We start from the raw sequence: 19,134 nt of genomic DNA, 5'->3' as shown, positions 1-19,134 counted from the left end.
CCAAATGCCAATTCAGAGTTTTTAGTTGTTGTTATTAAATAATCTTGTTTAATGGCAGAAGTGGGGAAAGAATGTCTGCAAGACACTACTGCTACTACGTACCTACTGTTGTTAGACTTGTAAATTGGATACGTAGATGAAATGCTAAGAAAGCTATTTATCTATTTATAGGTATGGAGTTTTTGTAATCCAAAACAATCATACTTGATTGATCGTGGGTTCTACTTGAAATTTAGGCCTCAGTATCGACAATACCGGTGATAGGTAGCTCAGACAAAATACAACATCGATGAGTGTCAAAATATTGTTCCTATGTCTGACAACCCTAATTATATTATTGAAAGTAGGTATAAATCTATCGCAATAATTAGGCACAACACACGTAATGTTACAAAACATTGGCCCCGCCTTCATCCTCCTTATCCTGCTATTGAGCTGACCGTTTCATTCAGCCTCAGAACCATCAGCGACTTCGATCAATCACAATGTGGACTCAAGTGATTACTTTTAGTGTTGCTCTTACAATTGCATTAGGTGAAGAAGTAGTGGGAGGGATAAAACGGGAAGTCAGTGAAGGAGTACAGAGCATGGGGTATAAGCTAATCTATGGTGATGAAGACATGACTATCATTAACCAGGTAGTCACAGATGCGGAGAAGAGTGATATGGTCAAGAAAAACAAAGTTAACTTGAATGAAGCTATCAAACCATTGGCTCCGGAGGATGTAAAGTGCTTGATGTCTGTGGATCGGTATTGTAGCAAGAAGATGGGAGCTATGAAAAGTAAGTTGCACATGACTAAATTAAATACACCGTATCGTGAGAATCGAATTGCTATTTAAAATAATGTAAAATAAGATGCGAGCAAAATACTTGTAACTGCAAACTTTTTTGAGATTGATATTACTGTCTGGAATTCCCGTAGGCATGATATAATTTTAAGCCAATTATTAACTATAGATAGCTATCTGTCATTTCATCACTTTCTGATACCTAATGTTTCTTCATAATTTCCTCAGGTGTTTTAATCCAAGCAGTCAAGGAGGACTGTGCGAAATGTTCAATAAAACAAAAGGACGAAGCTGGTAAAGTGATAGCGTCGATGATGGCTCATGACCCAGTAGCCTGGAAGCTCTTCCTCACCAGGTACGAGGGCCTCGATAAGGTCCAAAGGATACTAGGATAGAGGATTATATATAAGACGCAAAATTATACGAAGGCATTATTAATGTGTGAGTAAGTGAATCCGTTTTGGTTTTTACCAATGCTGTTGCTAAATGTATAGTGTGCCTCCTAGTATTATTTTATACAATTAATACCATCCAAACTGTGTTTGATTAATCAAAGTTAGTGTCCCTCTTCTGGATGAAAGAAAATAGCTTCTGATGCCATGATAACATTAAGATATAGTTCGCCCTAATTTGACATTGATTAAACCTTGTGATGTTATAGATCTGCCCTCCAAATAAAACCAAGAGAAGAACCTAAAAAACAACCGCAGGTTCGCTTAAAAGTTATAGGTGAGCCAGAAGAAGTAATAAGATCATCTAGGAATAGATACGTCATGCCCGGCGTTCAAGTTAGAGTCAAAAGATACGCTAGCGTTCCTGAAAAGTTTCATTGATTTAATTTAATTATTATCATAATAATATTAAGTAGGTTTATTAATATTGTGTAAGCTGCTTATGTTAAGGTTCTAAGGTTCTGCCATATGAATAAAGAATTAAATGGAGTTGGACGGATTTGTGTTTAATTTAATTTTCCTCAAATGTGTGTGATTATCGTTAACTCAATAATAAAGGTAACTTACTTAAGAATACTGATTGAAACCAAGCGAAGAAAATAGCAATCATAAGTGTAAGTCATAAAGTATTATGAAGGCAATCTAATCTAGTCCTTACCTACGAGTAGGTATGGTCAGGGGTCAATATAGGAAAGGATGAAGAATTCCCTAAGGAAAGAAAACATAAGACACAAGTCTATTGCTCACACATATTATAATTATTATAAGCTGCTTCCTTAAAATCAATGTATCTTATCCGTTGCCAATTCTGTTGTCGGTTGTGGGAGATTTATTAAAATATTTCGCTTATATGGATTCTTTGGTTTCATTCTTCGTATCTTCTTCAGATTTTGTAGTATTCGTTTCCTTACTGTCTTCAGCTGGTTTACGAGATAGATACTTCATCTTGTAACTTCCATCTGAATTGTATCTGAAAATCGAATAACATGATCTACTGGCTTGTGCATAATCGGGACATACATCAAGCTTAGTAATATAGGGTACATTACCTTTTTTTTGGCTAAGAAGTTATCAAAAAAAGCATAACTAAAACAAGTCTTACTTTTTCTCCAATTTGGTCCAGTCCTCGGGTCTGTGATCGATGAGGTAATGCATTACTCGGTCTGCACCTTCACGCTGCCTGTCCGTACATTTCTTACAGTCATTCTCAATTGCATCGGGGAGATTTCCTGCAATATTCATAAGGATTTAGAATAGGTACGTTTAATTAAAACAGTACGCATATGCTGCAGTTTTTTTTTATTCTTCATCCAAAATCAATTTGATTGCCAGTCATATTCTGGATGGATCGCAATTTAATGATGGACAGAGATGGATAAATCCTATATTGATAACATTAATTTCTTCTTACGAAGTCTACTTAGTGCGACTGCCAGCCTTTATTACTTTGTTACATCCTCAGCCAGGCTTTATTCCTTCAAAAGGTGAATAAGTAACTCACTTTTCAACTCCTTCCCGTCTGCAGTGCAAGGTCCATTATCCATCAGACAATTGACATAACCAGTCAGCAGTCGTTCATTATTGAGGATCTCATCTAAATCTATACCATCATACTTGGTTGTATACGTCGATGTTTCCACTGCATTGCTCTGAATAGTCAAGTATACTAGTAGCACCATGGCTAATGCTATGTACTTCATCATATCTGAAATAGTAAAACTGGTTAATTTATTCACTTTAACATTAAGCTTACTTAAGAAAGTTCATAGTGGTGAATTTGAAACGGAATCAGTAAAAACTGATTACTTTAGTTCAGTCAGTTTATTATCTATCAACCATATAAATGTATGTATCGACTTCCGATTCTTTAGCGACATAAAATCCCTGATATAAATATAGCTGCAATCACTCAAAAGATGTGTTGAGTTGTGACTAAGTACATACACACTATACATTTTAACTGAAGACAACGCAACGTCCATCTAGAGAATTGTAAGACTTAGAGAAAGTTATAAAAGAAAGTACAGAAGAACAAGTTACAATGCATTTGTGAGACATCTAATGTTTGTGAATTGACTCACTGCAACTTACTGGATTGGCTAGAGGGAGTTAACTTATTCTGTGTCAGAAAGTGCCTTTAAAGGTTTTTTAGCAATTCCGCGCATTGAAGAAACACTCGTAGGGTACAATCATGAATTGTTTGGGAATGTATCCTGAACATTTAGTTTTTCTTTAATTTAACAGAAAGTACAGCATGAATACTGTCAATATCATAGACTTTATTTATGTAAAGCCACTACATTGATTGTATTAATATTCCAGAAACAAGTGCGCCTTTTGATATCTTGTTAATAAACTCATTTTTAAATTGACTTGTTTTTTATTGTATGAAATGTTTAAAAAACTTACCTGATGCAGCTGAAGTGGAAATTCTTTCACGGCACTGACAATGAATACTGAGTGTTTAAGAAGTGACTTTTATACTGCTGTAGAAAATAGCTTAACGATGGCAAATCAGACATTGTTAACTGAAATCATTTCTTGCAGTTAATGTAATAGTCTTAACTGTAGGATAAATTGAGGCTGTTTGGCGAGTGTGTTTTATTTGCTTTTCACTTCCTTCTTTTTCTCTCTCTCGATTTAATATCGAATCGACTCAATTCGATTCGATTTTTGCTCTAAGGAAGTGACATTATGATTATATCGCATTAAATAGGCATTAATCTGCATTAATGTATTATTTAATTTTAGAGGTCAGTGGTGAAATCCATAGCTGCATCGACTAGACACCGACTTGTAGATAGGTGCAAGTAGTATTTTTGCTTTTTATTGTTTGCAGATCGGTTTCTACTTTTTTAAGCCCAACTTTTTGCTGCATGATATTTCAAGTCAAGGAACATAATATAATTTTTAATATGATTTTGAATTTTATTATATGATTTTTTAGGTAGGTACCTAGGTTTAGGTATACATATTATAACAACGAAAAAATGTAAGCTTGGGACTATTCGAATTAAACCCAAACACAAGACATGTCATTGACCTCATGCTGAAGAATATTAGAACATTCGAGCAGGCAATCGAATTTTAAAAACTTATTAAAAAACGTTGTACTGACTCGCTGTACTGAGCTTTTTTAATGAAACAAAACACACGTCAATGACGTCACGCGCGAAATGAAAGAGAAAGATTGATAATGTAAGAAAGAGTAAACAAATGCTTAAAAAACAAAAGACACGTCAATGACGTCACGCACGAAATGAAAGGGACAGATTTATTGTGAAAGAAAGAGTAAATAAATGTTTTAAACTGAAACAAACACACGCCAATGACGTCACGCGTGAAATGAAAGGGACAGACTTATTGTGAAAGAAAGAGTAAACAAATGCTTAATAAAACAAAACACACGCCTATGACGTCATGCACGAAATGAAAGGGACAGACTTATTGTGAAAGAAAGAGTAAATAAATGTTTAAACTGAAACAAAACACACGCCAATGACGTCATGCACGAAATGAAAGGGACAGATTGATAATGTAAGAAAGAGTCAACAAATCTTTAATGAAACAAAAGGCACGTCAATGACATCACGTACGAAATTAAAGGGATAGATTTGACATCAAATGGATAGACATAGAGAAATATGTAGGTGTTTGAGGCAATTTTCAGGAAAGACAACGCCAACCGGGCCATCCCACTCGGTCGTCTCGAAAATCCGTCATTGTGAATCTGATATCTGTGTGTGTAGGTATCTGATATCATACAAAAACACTCATTTTATTTACTATCGAGAATGACATTCATTGTCGCTAAAAGGTTATGTATTTATAAAGGTGCCTATTACAATAATTTGGTATGAATCTATTTTGGTAACTTAAAAAGATAAATAACAACAACGACCATATAATTTGAGATGAAATACGTTTGTAAATAACTATGGTTTTATATCTTTTGGATTATTTTAAGTAACATTTGAGCATTTTGAAGGTTGTGTGTGGTTTTAAAACAATAAAATGGTACTCGTGTCAGTGAGTAAAAAAGCTAAAAGGCTTAATAGCCTCGATGGTCAATGACGCTAGCTTCTTGAACAATATTTGTGGGAAAACTAAAAATAGAAGTAAACGTATCCCTAGCTTATTACTTACTCAAAATATAACTAGTAGTTAACACTTTTACCACTCGTATAATCAGCCTATTCCTGTAAAATGTGTGTATGTACATAAAGAAAGGGATTACTTATCTTCTTTTAATTTTAATAATTGTTCATGTCTATTTACGCATAGGTAGTTTTACAAAGCTGCCGATTTCAAGATTTTTTCAGTGTTAGATGCGACATCTACCTATTGAGGAAGGTTATATAATACTTTTTATCCAGGTGAGTGAAGTTCTTCCCATGGCATGCGGATAGAATCGCCGGCAGAAGTTAGCGTGTAAGAACTTATTTCGAAGAATGAACACAAGATGCTTATTCTTATTCTAAGGTATAAACTACATGAGCGTATCAAAACCCGTTTACCTACGTTGTTTTGTCTAAGTTTTTAATTGCACTCGGAATATTTTTGTGCTCTAAAAATAATACTTATTTAGTAAACTAAGAGTAAAACGATCTTAATTGAATTATTTAACGATACTTAATGATGTTGTGTTTCTTATAACGGCTTGGGATTTCCAGGATTTATTTGTGAAGGATTTTTTTTGGGTTTTCTGTACCATTGATCTATTTGAAGATTTTATGGGACTATTCGGAATATTTTGGATTTGAATATGGATCTTAGTCGATTTTTTGATGATCTTAATTTTCAGGACTAAGATTTAACGGAAGAAAATTGAATAGTCAACTGCAGGTACTTACATACCTAACTGACTTCTACATGAGTCCCTAGACAATCATTACTTTTCATCAATAAGTCATGCTCTAGACACACATTGAATCTTACCTACTTACAATTAAATATTAAATCTCACACATTTTGAATTAATATTTAAGTTCATACCTATCCTTAAAGTGCACCATCATCAGACAATAACATTTTTACGATAAGTGCTTCGACTTACTGCATTTATGACTTAGTGACCATATACCAGTATAATTGCTAGTAAAAAAACAATGCTTCCTCTTACTACATTAACCTCGATTTAACAAGAATAATGTAAATAGAGTGATAAACCGTGGTTTTCCTCATCTTGATAGTTATGGTACAAGGGCACTCTTGTCGCTCAAGTTACTTCGTGCTACGTAACGTTATTGTGACGCACGTGGATCATTATAATGCATAGAATTAGACTGTTTTAATAATATATCACTACTGGTCTTCGCCTATGAAGCCTTATCAGATAATACAAAGTTGCAGTTGAAGATTGTAGACTGAAAACTTTTTGACAGCCGATAGTTTTATTGGGCTATTGGACAGCATACATAGGTACTTATGTATGGTCTTCGCATATTACAATAATCAGATATGTATTTGAGGACTTAACAGTTTGATGAGATTCATGTTTTTGCCTTCCAACTAAACGTTCGGTCACTTTTACTGTGGAATTATTTTGGGTAGGTACTTATCTACTTACAGCTACAGCATTTAAATATTTTTTCCATTGTCTGAGACATGAGGGAAATCCCCTTGGGATCATACCATACAATCTAGTTGACCTTTTATGACCACGTCCCCTGCATTTACGATGTAAGTAAAGTATTTTCTACATTTGCTCTATGGAAGCGGCTTATGTTTAGTTTAGTAAGAGCATAATCTACACAATGCAAAAAGTAAGTAGAACTATGTATTTATATGTTTTTCTTGTCTTATCTGTCATTATGATACATGAAAACTTATTTAGATGAACCATAATATACTGAACAACTTAAGCTTGGTGAAATAAAACAAGCAGATGTCCTAGATGCGAATGGATAAGTCAGGCTTATGATCTATTGTCAAGCCAAAATCGCGAGATTAAGCTAGTATGTAGATAAAATTATATCTTCTGGCACATGTCACATAAAATTGTAGGTCTCACCTACAATTATAAGGTGTATAATCACATGATTGTTTGTGAACTATCTTGAAGTCTGCAGTCACTTATGTGAATGTGCTAAGTTAGCTGTTGAAACTACGAGCAGAATAATCTAAGGTAAGTTGTTATATTTTAAATACATAAACTACACATTTTTGACAGGAAGATTAATTCAGTACTTACCAATAATTCGTCATAAGAGATTCGTCGTAAGATGAGAAAAAAAAATACCGAAAGGTATAAGAAAAATCAAGATATTACGGCCTTGATGCCTTGAAATATTATATAAAAGTTACTAGTATTATTAAATTGCTCTGGAAATATTTTTAATGTTTTTCTTGTTAAAAGTTGGAAAAAACTACCGGTGTGAGTCACTATTTTGTATTCTCCAGTAAGTAGTCAGAAACCGACGTAATTCATAACATAAATAAATACGTGTCGGTGAATTAATGTGAGAATTCGTATGCTTGTAGAATGCTTCATGGACGGGGTTTTTTCGCATTTATTTATCAGATATTCTCTACCCACTCATCTTAAATATATATGTCTATATAATATTGTGTCTTTTATTGCTTACTAAATTATATTAAAATAAGAATTAGAGCAAATAACCAATTCTGTCACAAAAACCCAGTGGGTCCTTCGATAGGTCCTCAATTTGATCAATCATCCCTCCTACTCCCACTATCATGGTGAAAAAGGTAGTTGCTGACGTATGTGTCCTTCTACCAAAATAATATTTTCCTCGTCAAAGTCAAACCTTGTTTATATTCTCTTGTTATTTTTAAACCTCCTTACCAAGAAACAGTCATTAAAGTTATTTCGTAATACTTGGGTAGGTATCTACCTACCTAAAGGGATAAAGCGTCAATCACATTTGTGTTGTTCTTGTAATAAAACTGTTGACATACATTTTATATCCAAGATTAAAGACATGAATGGGTTTATTAAATTGGTACATGCGTGGTATGAAAGAATGAATAGATCAGTGGAAGAAGCAGATCCACAAACATACTATAGCGGAAAATATAGCAGCGTAATATATAGGGCAATGGGCCCGCCAAATAAAACTATTGAGGGTGAAAAAACCACGGATAAGCAAACTCAGCGGTGTGACTGACGCAGTTCCAACCTCAGATCAAAGAAATAGGGTTCCAACCATTAAATTAGGAATCGTAAAAGTGATTTCTTGTCAGGGATACAAGTATTATAACTAGTTATATAGTGGGTAGTGTTTCTAGAATAGACTTAGTACTTTTAGACTAAAAAATAATTCTGTATCGTTGTTACATTATTCACAGCAGCTCAAGTTTCGTAAAGATATTTATAAAGATACAATATTCTTGATTCAAGTAGTTTTAGAAAGTACAATATTTTTGAACGTCCAGTTTTATTGAACTTTGGTAGGCACAAGTTGTTTACGGTAGCCGCCGAGGTTTTTTTGACTGTTAATTCATTGGTGATAATACTGGGTACCATGATTAGCGCTTGTCATTTCTTAACACCTAAACATATGACGTCAATTAAGGAGAATCGTCTCTTGTTTGTTGTTTACCTTTATGGCTGACCTAGAGGTGCGAATGAGCGACTCAGAGATACGTTTTTGTATTGATTATGCAACTAACAATAAAGATATGAGAATCTTAATGCATTGTGTCGATGTCCTAGACATAAATGAATTTGGCCTATAATAAGACTAGACAGACGAGGATAATAATCAAGGATCTAAAGATAGATTTTGTAGTGTTAGGTTTGTTCCAAATTTTGCTGTCCCAGACATAAATGATTGTAGCCTATAGTGAGGAAGACGGATTATCTAATGTTATCTGAGTTCGATTATATAGTGTTAGATAGATATGATCTAGATTTACTTTCCTCATAAGACCTGCGTTCTCGAAACTTGCGGGAAGGATTTCGTCAGACTATGTTTGATGTAAAAGTCGATGCATTTCGAAATGTAATTCTCGAAAGATATTGATGTAATGTTTTCTGCAATTTTTTTAACAACTTCCTTGTCCCATGAGTTATATGTTACATATCGATTATTTTACTATTGAGTCTGCATCGTGGACAGCGAAGTGCGAAAAACTTTGCCTGTGACGCAGCATATAGGCGGCTTGGCTCCCTGAAGGAAACTGGTTGCAATATCTTCCTTGATTGTATGACGGATGCTATGAGTCACTATAGTTCTCTTTACATTATTATGACAACAATTGGACTCATAGAAATATCCTGTAGTACTAACACATGACCAATAGCAGCTTGGGTTAACACACTTAAGTGTTTGTCAACACTTACTAATCCATTAGAAACCTGTTCCTCACGTTTCTTGCAATTGAATGACAAGAGCAAATAACAGTATGACGGAAAATGTTTACTATTGCTTCTTTAAACATCATCCTAGTTTTTCCAAACGAAGATGTTACTCAAATGACCCCTTCCGTTAAGGTGCAGTGTGAGGGAGGGTCAGACTCTAACCTTGACTCTAACCTATCGACTAAAACCCACCATGTTCCTTCTTAAGCTCTTTATGTATCAGGACCGCGGTAACGCTTTCGCCCTGGCTCTCTCTATCAAGCTTTCGTCCTTGTAGGCCCAACTGGGGCTTGCTGACACTCTCTAAGGAGCTCGTGGAACAACGCGCACCGCTGTCACGGGCCTGTTGTCTCCTAGGGGAAGGACATTAAAGTACCAGTTTTCATAGCTTTACCCAGATAATAAGCTCAAATGTAGCTTCCACAGAACCCTGCTAGAACTGCTTTACGCATCCAAATGAAGAGTCTTCCATCTCCCGCTCTGAACACGCTCAACTTCTAAATATCTTGTTTCTCCGATATCGAAATAATTAAGTTTGTTTTTAATTTCTGTTTAATTATAGAAATACTATGTTGTTAAATATTTGATAATCTACTTTACTTCAAACCTGTACAATTTCGAACATAGTATGGAAAATGGTTCTTCTTTTATTTGCTAAATCAGTTCAGAAAGTATTCTCTATAGGACGTATTTATTTTTCTTCTTCTGATGATTGATAAGAGGAGCCATATGTATGTCTGTAATTAATTAATGAAAATAAATAATCTCATTAGTAGAAGTCAGAGTTTGCTAAACCCAGATTTTAGTGTTGTTTAGAGCATCAGCAATTCTCATCAGAGAAGCCTCTGAGACAAGTTATTTTTAGAAATAGCTACTAACAATTCAAAAGTAGTGGCAGTGTCCACTTTTCAGAAAATATAAAAAATCTTTAACTAAAATCATAATATTGAGATAAAACGCAAGATATCTGACGCACGTTTTCGGCAACAACGTGTGTGCGAAAAAATCACGTTCCACGAATTTTGACAAATAAACGGAAACTAGTTTGTCTGTTGAACCAAAACGTCAATATGTTCAGTATAAAAAGTGGTGGAGGCTAGTCGGTGATTTACTAAGTCCAGTGCCGAGCTATAGGACAGTTCTACTCACACCAAAAATTAAGGTAGGTCAGTTCATTTAATAGGGGGGTCAGTAATTGTGGGACATTGGTCGTCGAAGGGGAGATTTTTATATTGAAAAATATTTAGGAAAATTATGTACTCGAAAATTATGTGTTCTTATGAAGGGAACTTATACCGAGATAATCTACCCAATACTTACAGACCACTTGCATAATAACCAAAGATGTCTTTGGGAGTGCTTTGTTTTTTAGAATAAAAAATTATAGAATGTAGAAATCTAGTAGTGCAGACTTTTGAGCAATCAACTGCAAAAAAGTAATTGTTGGTTTCTGTTTAAAAAAAACTTAGTTTTTAGGTGAACACTGTAGGGTACATTTAAATTCGCGTCTTTTTCAGCCCTTAGTTCGTGATGTTAACTTGGAATTAATTCTTTTGTTAAAATTAGTGAGAAAATAATTTTCTTTTAGGTGTTCCCTTTATATTTTTCTGGTCAGAATATCTTTTGTTTTCAATTTGAATTCCGAAACATGTTTTGATTCGGGTTTACCTAGTAATATTTTCGTTATAATTTTGTATGGCAAGGATAAGATTACCATAAAACCGTGGGTCATTGTCAGATCAGCGGTCAAGGTATACATTAATAATGAAGTTCAGATAATCTTCTTAATAAATAAAGTTCCCTTATTTCACTTTTTAATTCAAAATATGGCCATGTTTAGCATGATCATTTACATTAAAGATTAAATCAAAATAATAAATGCGTGGGTCTTTGCAAGATTACAAAGTTTATGAAAAGGGTTTGTGCATAATTATTATGGGATGAATTTATTGTTATTCACCGGAATAAGATGTTAATTGCATAATGATATTACCTATTTAAACTTTCGTATTACCGATTCTCAGGATAGTTTCAATGATGGCGTTACATTCAATACCATTACCATATACTTTTGTAATTATTTTCCCAAAAGCAGTCATTTGATCCCGAAATAACACCTCGAACTCTGAACTCTAACTTAAATTATTCCCTTTAATTTCTTACAGAATGAGGACCTTCGTAGTAGTATGCCTCCTCGGGCTGGTAGCCGTGACCCTGGCCAGGCCTGAATCCAAGTATACCAGCAAGTACGACAACATCAACTTGGATGAGATCCTCGCCAACCAGCGCCTCTTGGTGCCATACCTCAAGTGTATCCTGGAAGAGGGAAAATGTACGCCGGAGGGCAAGGAACTGAAATGTAAGTACCTTAAATGTGACTTTACGTAGTTATGATGCTGTGAATGATGAATGCGAATGCCTGTTTGTGTGCTAAGCTTTCACGATAAAGTGTAACATTCAAATCAAATCAAATATCACTTTTTCAGAGTAGGCTAAAAAACAGCACTCTTTAAACGTCAAAATTACTTGAGACAGCCCCCAAAACGTCTACCCTTTACTTAACACAATAGTTTAACCAACGCTCAAAATAGAGATGAGACCCTGAAGACGCTTATAGCTATTTTTAGGATGAGTTAAAACTAAAGGATAGAGTATTTCAATTCGGAATTATTTTTGATAACCGGTCTTGATCTTGCTCAGATTAAGGACCAGTATAGCAAATGATTAGGTACGCATAATTATTATAATTGGCACATTATGGTTGTCCTCTAGTACTAGACCAACCAGTATTTTAGGTATAAGTATCAAAATGAGAGTTAATAATTTCTTGTTATGCTAATAAAGATAGCTCCCAATTCTAAAGGTCTCAATAATATAAAAACTACAACTTATAGTTTAGCTGGCTCCTTTTGTAGTAGGTACCTATTGTCTTGCCTATTATTCCAAGCAGCTCAGTGTTGACGATAAAACTACTTGCATAGAGGTACATATGTAGATTAACATCATAATTTGTCTTAAATATATTGACGTCTCGTTTCTTATGATGTTATTTTCAACATTTCTAATTAACCTTCCATCAATTTTCCAGCTCACATTCGCGAAGCTCTCGAGGAGGACTGTGCGAAGTGCACAGAGAACCAGCGCAAGGGCACTCGCAAGGTCTTGGCCCACCTCATCAACCACGAAGAAGGCTACTGGAACCGCTTGAAGGCCAAGTACGACCCCGAGTCGAAATACACCGCCAAACACGAACAGGAACTCAGGGAACTTAAGCACTAAAGCGCTTTATTGAAAAGCTGGATTGTAAACTATTGATTCAAACTTTTTGTTGGTTATGTAAAATGTAAAAAAAGCGCTGCAGCAAAAATTTGTTCTGCAACGATCGGCGTTTACTTTATTCTGTTCGAAGTATTTTTTTTACTTTGAGAAATATGTATGTATTTGTATGTGTTACTGAGGTGTAGTATTTTTTATATCAAGGCTTGTGAGTTACAGTAATACCTAGTGTAGTACATTTTTGTAATAAATTATTTTTTGTTAATCGATTGTAATTATTATTTTATTCGTTAATCCTAAATGTGTGAATAACCTTTATGAGTACGAAATAGAACATTCATCTTTAGGACTTTTTGACTTCGGTAGGTATGACATCGTTTTTCTAATTGGTTGTTTGCTTGAGATGGAAGAAATTGTTTTATTTATATCGTCTTTACCTGGAGCCCTTTTGATTATTTAAATAATATACAGGTTTATTTAACATACAATATAAAAGGTACAAAGATTAGAGACAATGGAGAGGACATTAGTATAAAAATATTCATGCAGTAACATAAACTCTTTAATTGCGTTGTTATTGTTGTAAATAAATGTTAATTACTGTAATTATAACGTAAATGTTCGCAATAATTTCACGAATAAATATCATCATTGTCACTAAATAAACTTTGACACTAACGTCATTGGCAAGGCAATTATTTGAGTTGATGTGTGATTCGCAAGATAAATACAAATACTTACACATCGATCTATGTATTCCTAGGAATCGGTAAACGTTTACTCAGCATCGGTCTTTTTAACATTTATTTTGCTAGACACATTAGTGTCATCATCTGCCTAGCCTTTTCCCAACTACATTAGGGTCGACTTCCAATATAACCGGTCGAAGCTGAGTTCAGGTTTTACGTAGAGCGACTGCCTTTCATTTATCAGACTTTCTGGCTTCTGACTAACCTTAACGACTGCCAAAGATATTCAATTGACAGCCGGGATATACGGAGAAACTCGTCATGACAAGATGGTCATGTCACCCATCCAAGGACTTATCGCGACAAACATTGATTTAGGTACCTATTTAGGAATCTACAATCTACAAGGACTCTTGGGCAGTGACCATCCATTGGATCAACTCGCCCTGAAAAGCCGCGAAGAAAAAGTTTGTAATTACAATAAAAATATAAGTACATAGGTAATCGATGTAAAATAAAAAAAAACATGACTATTATTACATAAGGTGAGTCAGTCTATACAATAGAGTCGCTATCTCATCTAATTAATTTATTCAAATTAAATCTCCAAACTTCCCCAAACGTGGGCCTGGTTTTTTTATTGTGTGACACACGGATAGAACAAGATGACAGCCTGCGATCGACACATTTGTTTAGTTTAAATGCTCTTTAGTTAGTACCTGAGTAATACGGTAGATGGCGTTGCTAGTAACCAAAACGTATGAGAGTAAAAAGTAGATGTTGATCTATACTAATATTATAAAGAGGAAAACTTTGTTTGTTTGGTTGTAATGAATAGGCTCAAAAACTACTGGACCGATTTTAAATATTCATTCACCATTAGAAAGCTATATTATCTGCGAGTAACATAGGCTGTATTTTATCCCGGTACGGGCAGTAGTTACCACGGGACGCGGGTGAAACCGCGGAAAAACGGCTAGTAGTAAATAAACTTGCGAGCAGAACCGGCACTAATTACAATTATTATTTTAAGAACTTTAATTGGTGAATTCCGTAACCAATTATAATAGTTTTATTTTGATTAAAGTAATTTTAAACGTTGTAAATTATGTTGATGATGGAAATAAGATAAGATGCTGTTAACGAAGCTTGTGAGATAAACGTTGTGACGTAAGTAGGTAATATCTGGGGCCCGATTCTCCTAAGTTAATAATGTCAAAATCGAATAGAAATTGAATCGCAATATGATTGCAATAGCAGTTTTAACCATATCGGGCATTCTGCTACTAATATAAGACCAATCGTATTCCAACGACGACATTCGATTGGTTTGCGATTGGTCTGCTAAGTATCTAGGTATACGGTAGTTTGCTCTACAATCATAAAAGGACAAAAACGTTTATTTCAAAGAAAAAATAGCGGAATGCCATATACGCTTCAATCGTAATTGAGTCGGGATCGGATCTCAGTCGAATGTGAATCGTATGTCGCTTAAGTAAAAAAGTGGTAAGTGTAAGTGAATAATCATCATTCACCTGCCCTTGGCCCAATTTATTCTTTGGGGTCGACGCAGCCTGTCTTCATCTTCAAGATTTTTCCTAATTGACGTCATCTCACAAGTACCTAAGTTTTTTGCGTAAATACACAAGGTAGGTATTGCAAATTATATTCCATGTGAATCCATTTACATCAAAACAAGATTTTCCGAGTTTCCGAGTTCTGAGACTGACCTGAATACATTTCAATACAGTTATTGTTTGGCTTATTTTTTTCCGGGTGACTAATAACTTAAAAGTCGACAAATGTTTGCAACAAATAAAATAACTTGCCAGCGATTAAATATTTTCGCGACTATTATAATAAGTAAGGTTCAAAATTAAGGGTGTTATAAAAACTAAAAACTAGCAGCTGCGTTTGGGTAGCAAATAAACTATACCAGTCAATTGAAATATTAGGTGAGGAGCTATTTATAATGACTTGGCGACTAATAATGTGAGTTGGGTGGCAAAGATAATATATTACCAACTATTTCGTGCCGACTAAAAACCCAGTTTCAGGCTTCGCTTTGTGGATAGCTCTAAATATTAAAAGGAGTACAATAAAAAGGAATAAGAGTTAATTATTAATATTTTGTTATCATAATTTCATGAAAACGGCGGAAGGTGCGGTGGTATTATCTCACTTGGCGCACTATGAAGATGGTAGAATTTAATTTGGATTCATTTTATTTAGCATATTGCCATTTATAACCTTCAATTAGAAAAACATTGTATTAAACATTGAAGTTAGTGACGAAAACGAATCGCTGCAAAACCGACTCCACGTAGTCTTGTCTGCCCTACCCCTAGAGTGCAATTCAAAACCGCGTAGGCGCGGAGGGGCGAGGCGGCCTGCGAACTGAGGCGCAGGTAGTTTTAACGCTCGCCGCCGCGGCTGAGGCTGGCCGGCAGAGCCGGCCAGCAAGCCGAAGCTGCGGTGGTGAGCGTGAAAACCATCTGCGACGATAAGCTCACATGGGACCGCCGGAGCCCCGCAGCGCCGGAGCCGTGACAGAAGTCATGCTTGCTACATGTTGCATGCTTACTTCCATGCTATTCACCTATAATTTTGAAAATAACAGCCGCAAAATATTTTTTCTTCATGCCATTTTAGAGTTTATTTAAAGCTATTAAAAAGTCGCACAATATATTTATAATATGAGCTAGTTTATATTTATTCTTCAACCAAACAATTTTAAATAGAACCTGATTTGTATTATTTATGAATGCCCATTTTCTATTTTATTGTCATCATTAAGTTTTCGCTTAGATATTAATTCAGTTGCCAAAAGAAAAACTTGATGCTAGTTTAAATTAAAACGGACCTCATAAGTGATATATTAATATGCTATCTTTTACTTATTATGATACTCCTTATTAGCTGCCAACCCATTATAAATGGTACCCACTCTATTATTTTTTAGTACCTATATTCGTTTTACTTAGTCGCCGCGTTAAATACATGCCTTATTGTTTCTGCGAAATTATGCCATGGAATGTTTTTAGTAGTATTGCGGTTTCATAGTAAGAAAACTTCCTTTAATTAACTCAAACAAACTATAATTTACACTAGGCTGAAGTAATTTATTATTCGTATAAGAATATATAATAAAAGTCATAAAGACAAAGTAGCGGGCAGAAGCTAGCATCTAGTATTATAATGATAACCTTGAAATACTAAAATGCATCGTTTAAATAAAAACAAATAAAGCAGGCGCTTGGTTTTTGTTTTTTAAGTTTATGAAAACTTAAGTCTTTAGAATTTATATCACTAGAACAGTCTTAATTAATTCTTCATTCATTTTTCTTCATTCATTTTTTCCTTAATGTAGGTAATTTTAGCAACATTTTTTACAGGCTTTTTTAGTTGGCTGAAGAAGATTACCCATAAGACACTATTATGATTTTATATTAGAGCTGCTATTATAAAATCATAATTGTGCATTATCAATGGAAGTATATTGATCCGATTCACCAACTTAACTAGGAGACATAAATTAATTAAACTGAAAATTCGCGCGGAAGATTATTTGATTAGACTGTAGCGATAGATAATGCTAAATAGAGAAAAACAACAAACAGAGGTTTGGAGATTGTAAATAATTCCTTTTATCTCCTTGATATTTTTTTCCCGAGAAAGGCACTGACAAAATAGGTAGGCAATTACGGAGTTTTCATTGTTTCTATGTTCATATGTTTAAAAACCGAGTTACTTAAATCGAATTGACAAATGCAAATCTCACTCAAGTCTATTCAATGTCTCGGAAAACTACAGCAGGCTGCTAGGCTGCTACTTATCATAAAACATCCAAGGCGTAAAACCCCGCAAGGGTTAACCAACCGTGCCAATTAAAATGAGGCCGGTTTCCTGACGTCATATTACTGGCTGTCAACATGGTACACCATCCTGAACCATAGATAACATCGGGAGCAATGACGTAAAGATAACAGGCTGTATATGTATGACCTGCCCATACAAGTCCGAAAATAGATGGGGAAATCCAGCAACGATTTGAAATTGCACTAAGTAGGTAGCTGCATGGTTGGTGTATAAACTTTTTTTTTATACTGATATTATGAGAGGTTGTGTTGGAATTTTGATAGGTAGGTAATTATTTTATCAATAGAAACCTGCGATGAATATTTGTGAGTGTCATATGCTAAATTCGAGCACGGGAAGTAGTCTCCTAGGAAGCTATTGAAATCGCGGGAAATAGCCACTTAGATATAAGATTGTTTGATGTGTGATGCGGATGTTATATTTCAGTGTTCTACGAGCAATTAGGATATCCAATGCCAATTTAAAATGAGTTATGCCCGATTCGTCATTTTAGTGATTTGGCATCCATAAAAAACGTGTCCCAGTTGGTCATTCAATAAAATATTTTATTTTGCTTAGTCCCAATTGGTCATCCGTACTTTATTTCGTAAAAAGTACTGTCAACAAGATAAGCTTTACAATATTGTAATATGTTTTTTTTTTTTATTTATTTTGGTTATGTTTTTTCCGGATATGGCAAGACGCTATTAATAAAATCGCGATTTCAACGGCGTCACACACCGCACGGCCAAAACCAAAATACCAGGATCGCATAAATCAGATGAGTAATATACCAATCAACGAGTGTCCATGGAACTGCCCACCATGTACTAGGACCGCATAACTTACAGGAGTATAGCAGTCAAGAGTGTCAGGATTTTACGTTTTTTTCCTAATTGTAGATAAACATACCAATTTACACCATCATTCATCATTTTTATGTATACAATCTCTTTGCTAGTTATGGGCCCCTGGTACTTTTGTTACCGGCACAAAAAGTATCGAGTCACATTTTCGGGTTTATAAAATGCCCATGTTGTCTTCACCTGTGTTTTAATGTAAATTTTATTATATTTATATGAGAGCTATACCTTTACCTACATCGAAGTTTTTCATTTAAAATTTCTTCTAACACTTTTATTTCTGACGGTACTCTGATACGTGAAATTTTATGCGGGTGACGAATCGGAACTCAAAATTTAAATATTAAATTATTTATTTTGCTCGAATGACCAATTGGGATTTGGTGTATGGAAAAAATAGTTGGTGACCAATCGGTACTAATGACAAATTGGGAATAACTCTTTATAGTGCAGTCATTGAAGCATTATTGCTACGATTTTTTTTACTGTGAACCGATTTGCATGAAATTTTGGAATTAGGTTCATCTTACCCTTAACTTCAAAAGTGAATATGATTTGAACTCCGCCACCCCCCCTGGGGGTGGTTGCCACCCCTTCTTTGGGGTGAATATTTTTTTTGCAAAATAACCTCGGATATCGATAGAAGACCTAATTTTAAGCTAAAGTTGTCTTTAAAGTTTTAAAAAAAATCCAATACTTTTCAAGTTATTGGCAATTGAAAATTCGCAATTTTTTCACGTTTTTCATCGGTTTTTTGCAAATATCTCCAAAAATATACGTTTTATCGAAAATGTATACAGAACAAAATTGTAGCAGGTAAAACAACGAACAATTTGTTTTTTTTTTTATAAAATGTCCTAAGTGCAATATTAAGCTAGA

At 34.6% G+C, this 19,134-nt stretch overlaps 3 protein-coding genes across 3 annotated transcripts; 2 read left to right on the top strand and 1 right to left on the bottom strand.

Moving 5' to 3' along the window:
* Positions 1–367: 367 nt before the first annotated feature.
* On the top strand, positions 368–1,712 carry LOC110376351 (uncharacterized). The gene is made up of 3 exons (XM_021334804.3): positions 368–783; positions 1,020–1,146; positions 1,453–1,712. Exons 1-3 carry the CDS (start codon positions 486–488, stop codon positions 1,622–1,624), a joined length of 597 nt encoding a protein of 198 aa, XP_021190479.3. The 5' UTR covers positions 368–485; the 3' UTR covers positions 1,625–1,712.
* Positions 1,713–1,978: 266 nt separating this feature from the next.
* LOC110376352 (ejaculatory bulb-specific protein 3) lies at positions 1,979–2,946 on the bottom strand. The gene is made up of 3 exons (XM_021334807.3): positions 2,745–2,946; positions 2,346–2,472; positions 1,979–2,213 (listed from the first exon to the last, which is right to left on the bottom strand). Exons 1-3 carry the CDS (start codon positions 2,944–2,946, stop codon positions 2,090–2,092), a joined length of 453 nt encoding a protein of 150 aa, XP_021190482.3. The 3' UTR covers positions 1,979–2,089.
* A 7,647-nt stretch (positions 2,947–10,593) lies between these two features.
* Positions 10,594–13,110, top strand: LOC110376356 (ejaculatory bulb-specific protein 3). The gene is made up of 3 exons (XM_049845156.2): positions 10,594–10,731; positions 11,735–11,928; positions 12,658–13,110. The coding sequence occupies exons 2-3, from the start codon at positions 11,736–11,738 to the stop codon at positions 12,846–12,848; spliced, it is 384 nt and encodes a 127-aa protein (XP_049701113.2). The 5' UTR covers positions 10,594–10,731; position 11,735; the 3' UTR covers positions 12,849–13,110.
* The last annotated feature ends 6,024 nt before the right edge of the window (positions 13,111–19,134 follow it).

The sequence above is a fragment of the Helicoverpa armigera genome, chromosome 15 (assembly GCF_030705265.1).
Source record: "Helicoverpa armigera isolate CAAS_96S chromosome 15, ASM3070526v1, whole genome shotgun sequence".
Lineage (NCBI taxonomy): Eukaryota > Metazoa > Arthropoda > Insecta > Lepidoptera > Noctuidae > Helicoverpa > Helicoverpa armigera.
Note: the sequence above shows the minus strand (reverse complement) of the source record. Positions and strands in the feature narration are given on the sequence as shown.

Bases quoted from the DNA above. Each gene is read 5' to 3' on its own strand.
- LOC110376351 (XM_021334804.3), top strand. From the start codon at position 486: ATGTGGACTCAAGTGATTACTTTTAGTGTTGCTCTTACAATTGCATTA. The intron at 784-1,019 runs GTAAGTTGCACA...TAATTTCCTCAG, and splicing joins GAAGATGGGAGCTATGAAAA to GTGTTTTAATCCAAGCAGTC. The intron at 1,147-1,452 runs GTACGAGGGCCT...GTGATGTTATAG, and splicing joins TGGAAGCTCTTCCTCACCAG to ATCTGCCCTCCAAATAAAAC.
- LOC110376352 (XM_021334807.3), bottom strand. From the start codon at position 2,946: ATGATGAAGTACATAGCATTAGCCATGGTGCTACTAGTATACTTGACT. The intron at 2,473-2,744 runs GTGAGTTACTTA...TGAATATTGCAG, and splicing joins AGACGGGAAGGAGTTGAAAA to GAAATCTCCCCGATGCAATT. The intron at 2,214-2,345 runs GTAAGACTTGTT...TTCGATTTTCAG, and splicing joins TGGACCAAATTGGAGAAAAA to ATACAATTCAGATGGAAGTT.
- LOC110376356 (XM_049845156.2), top strand. From the start codon at position 11,736: ATGAGGACCTTCGTAGTAGTATGCCTCCTCGGGCTGGTAGCCGTGACC. The intron at 11,929-12,657 runs GTAAGTACCTTA...TCAATTTTCCAG, and splicing joins GGAGGGCAAGGAACTGAAAT to CTCACATTCGCGAAGCTCTC.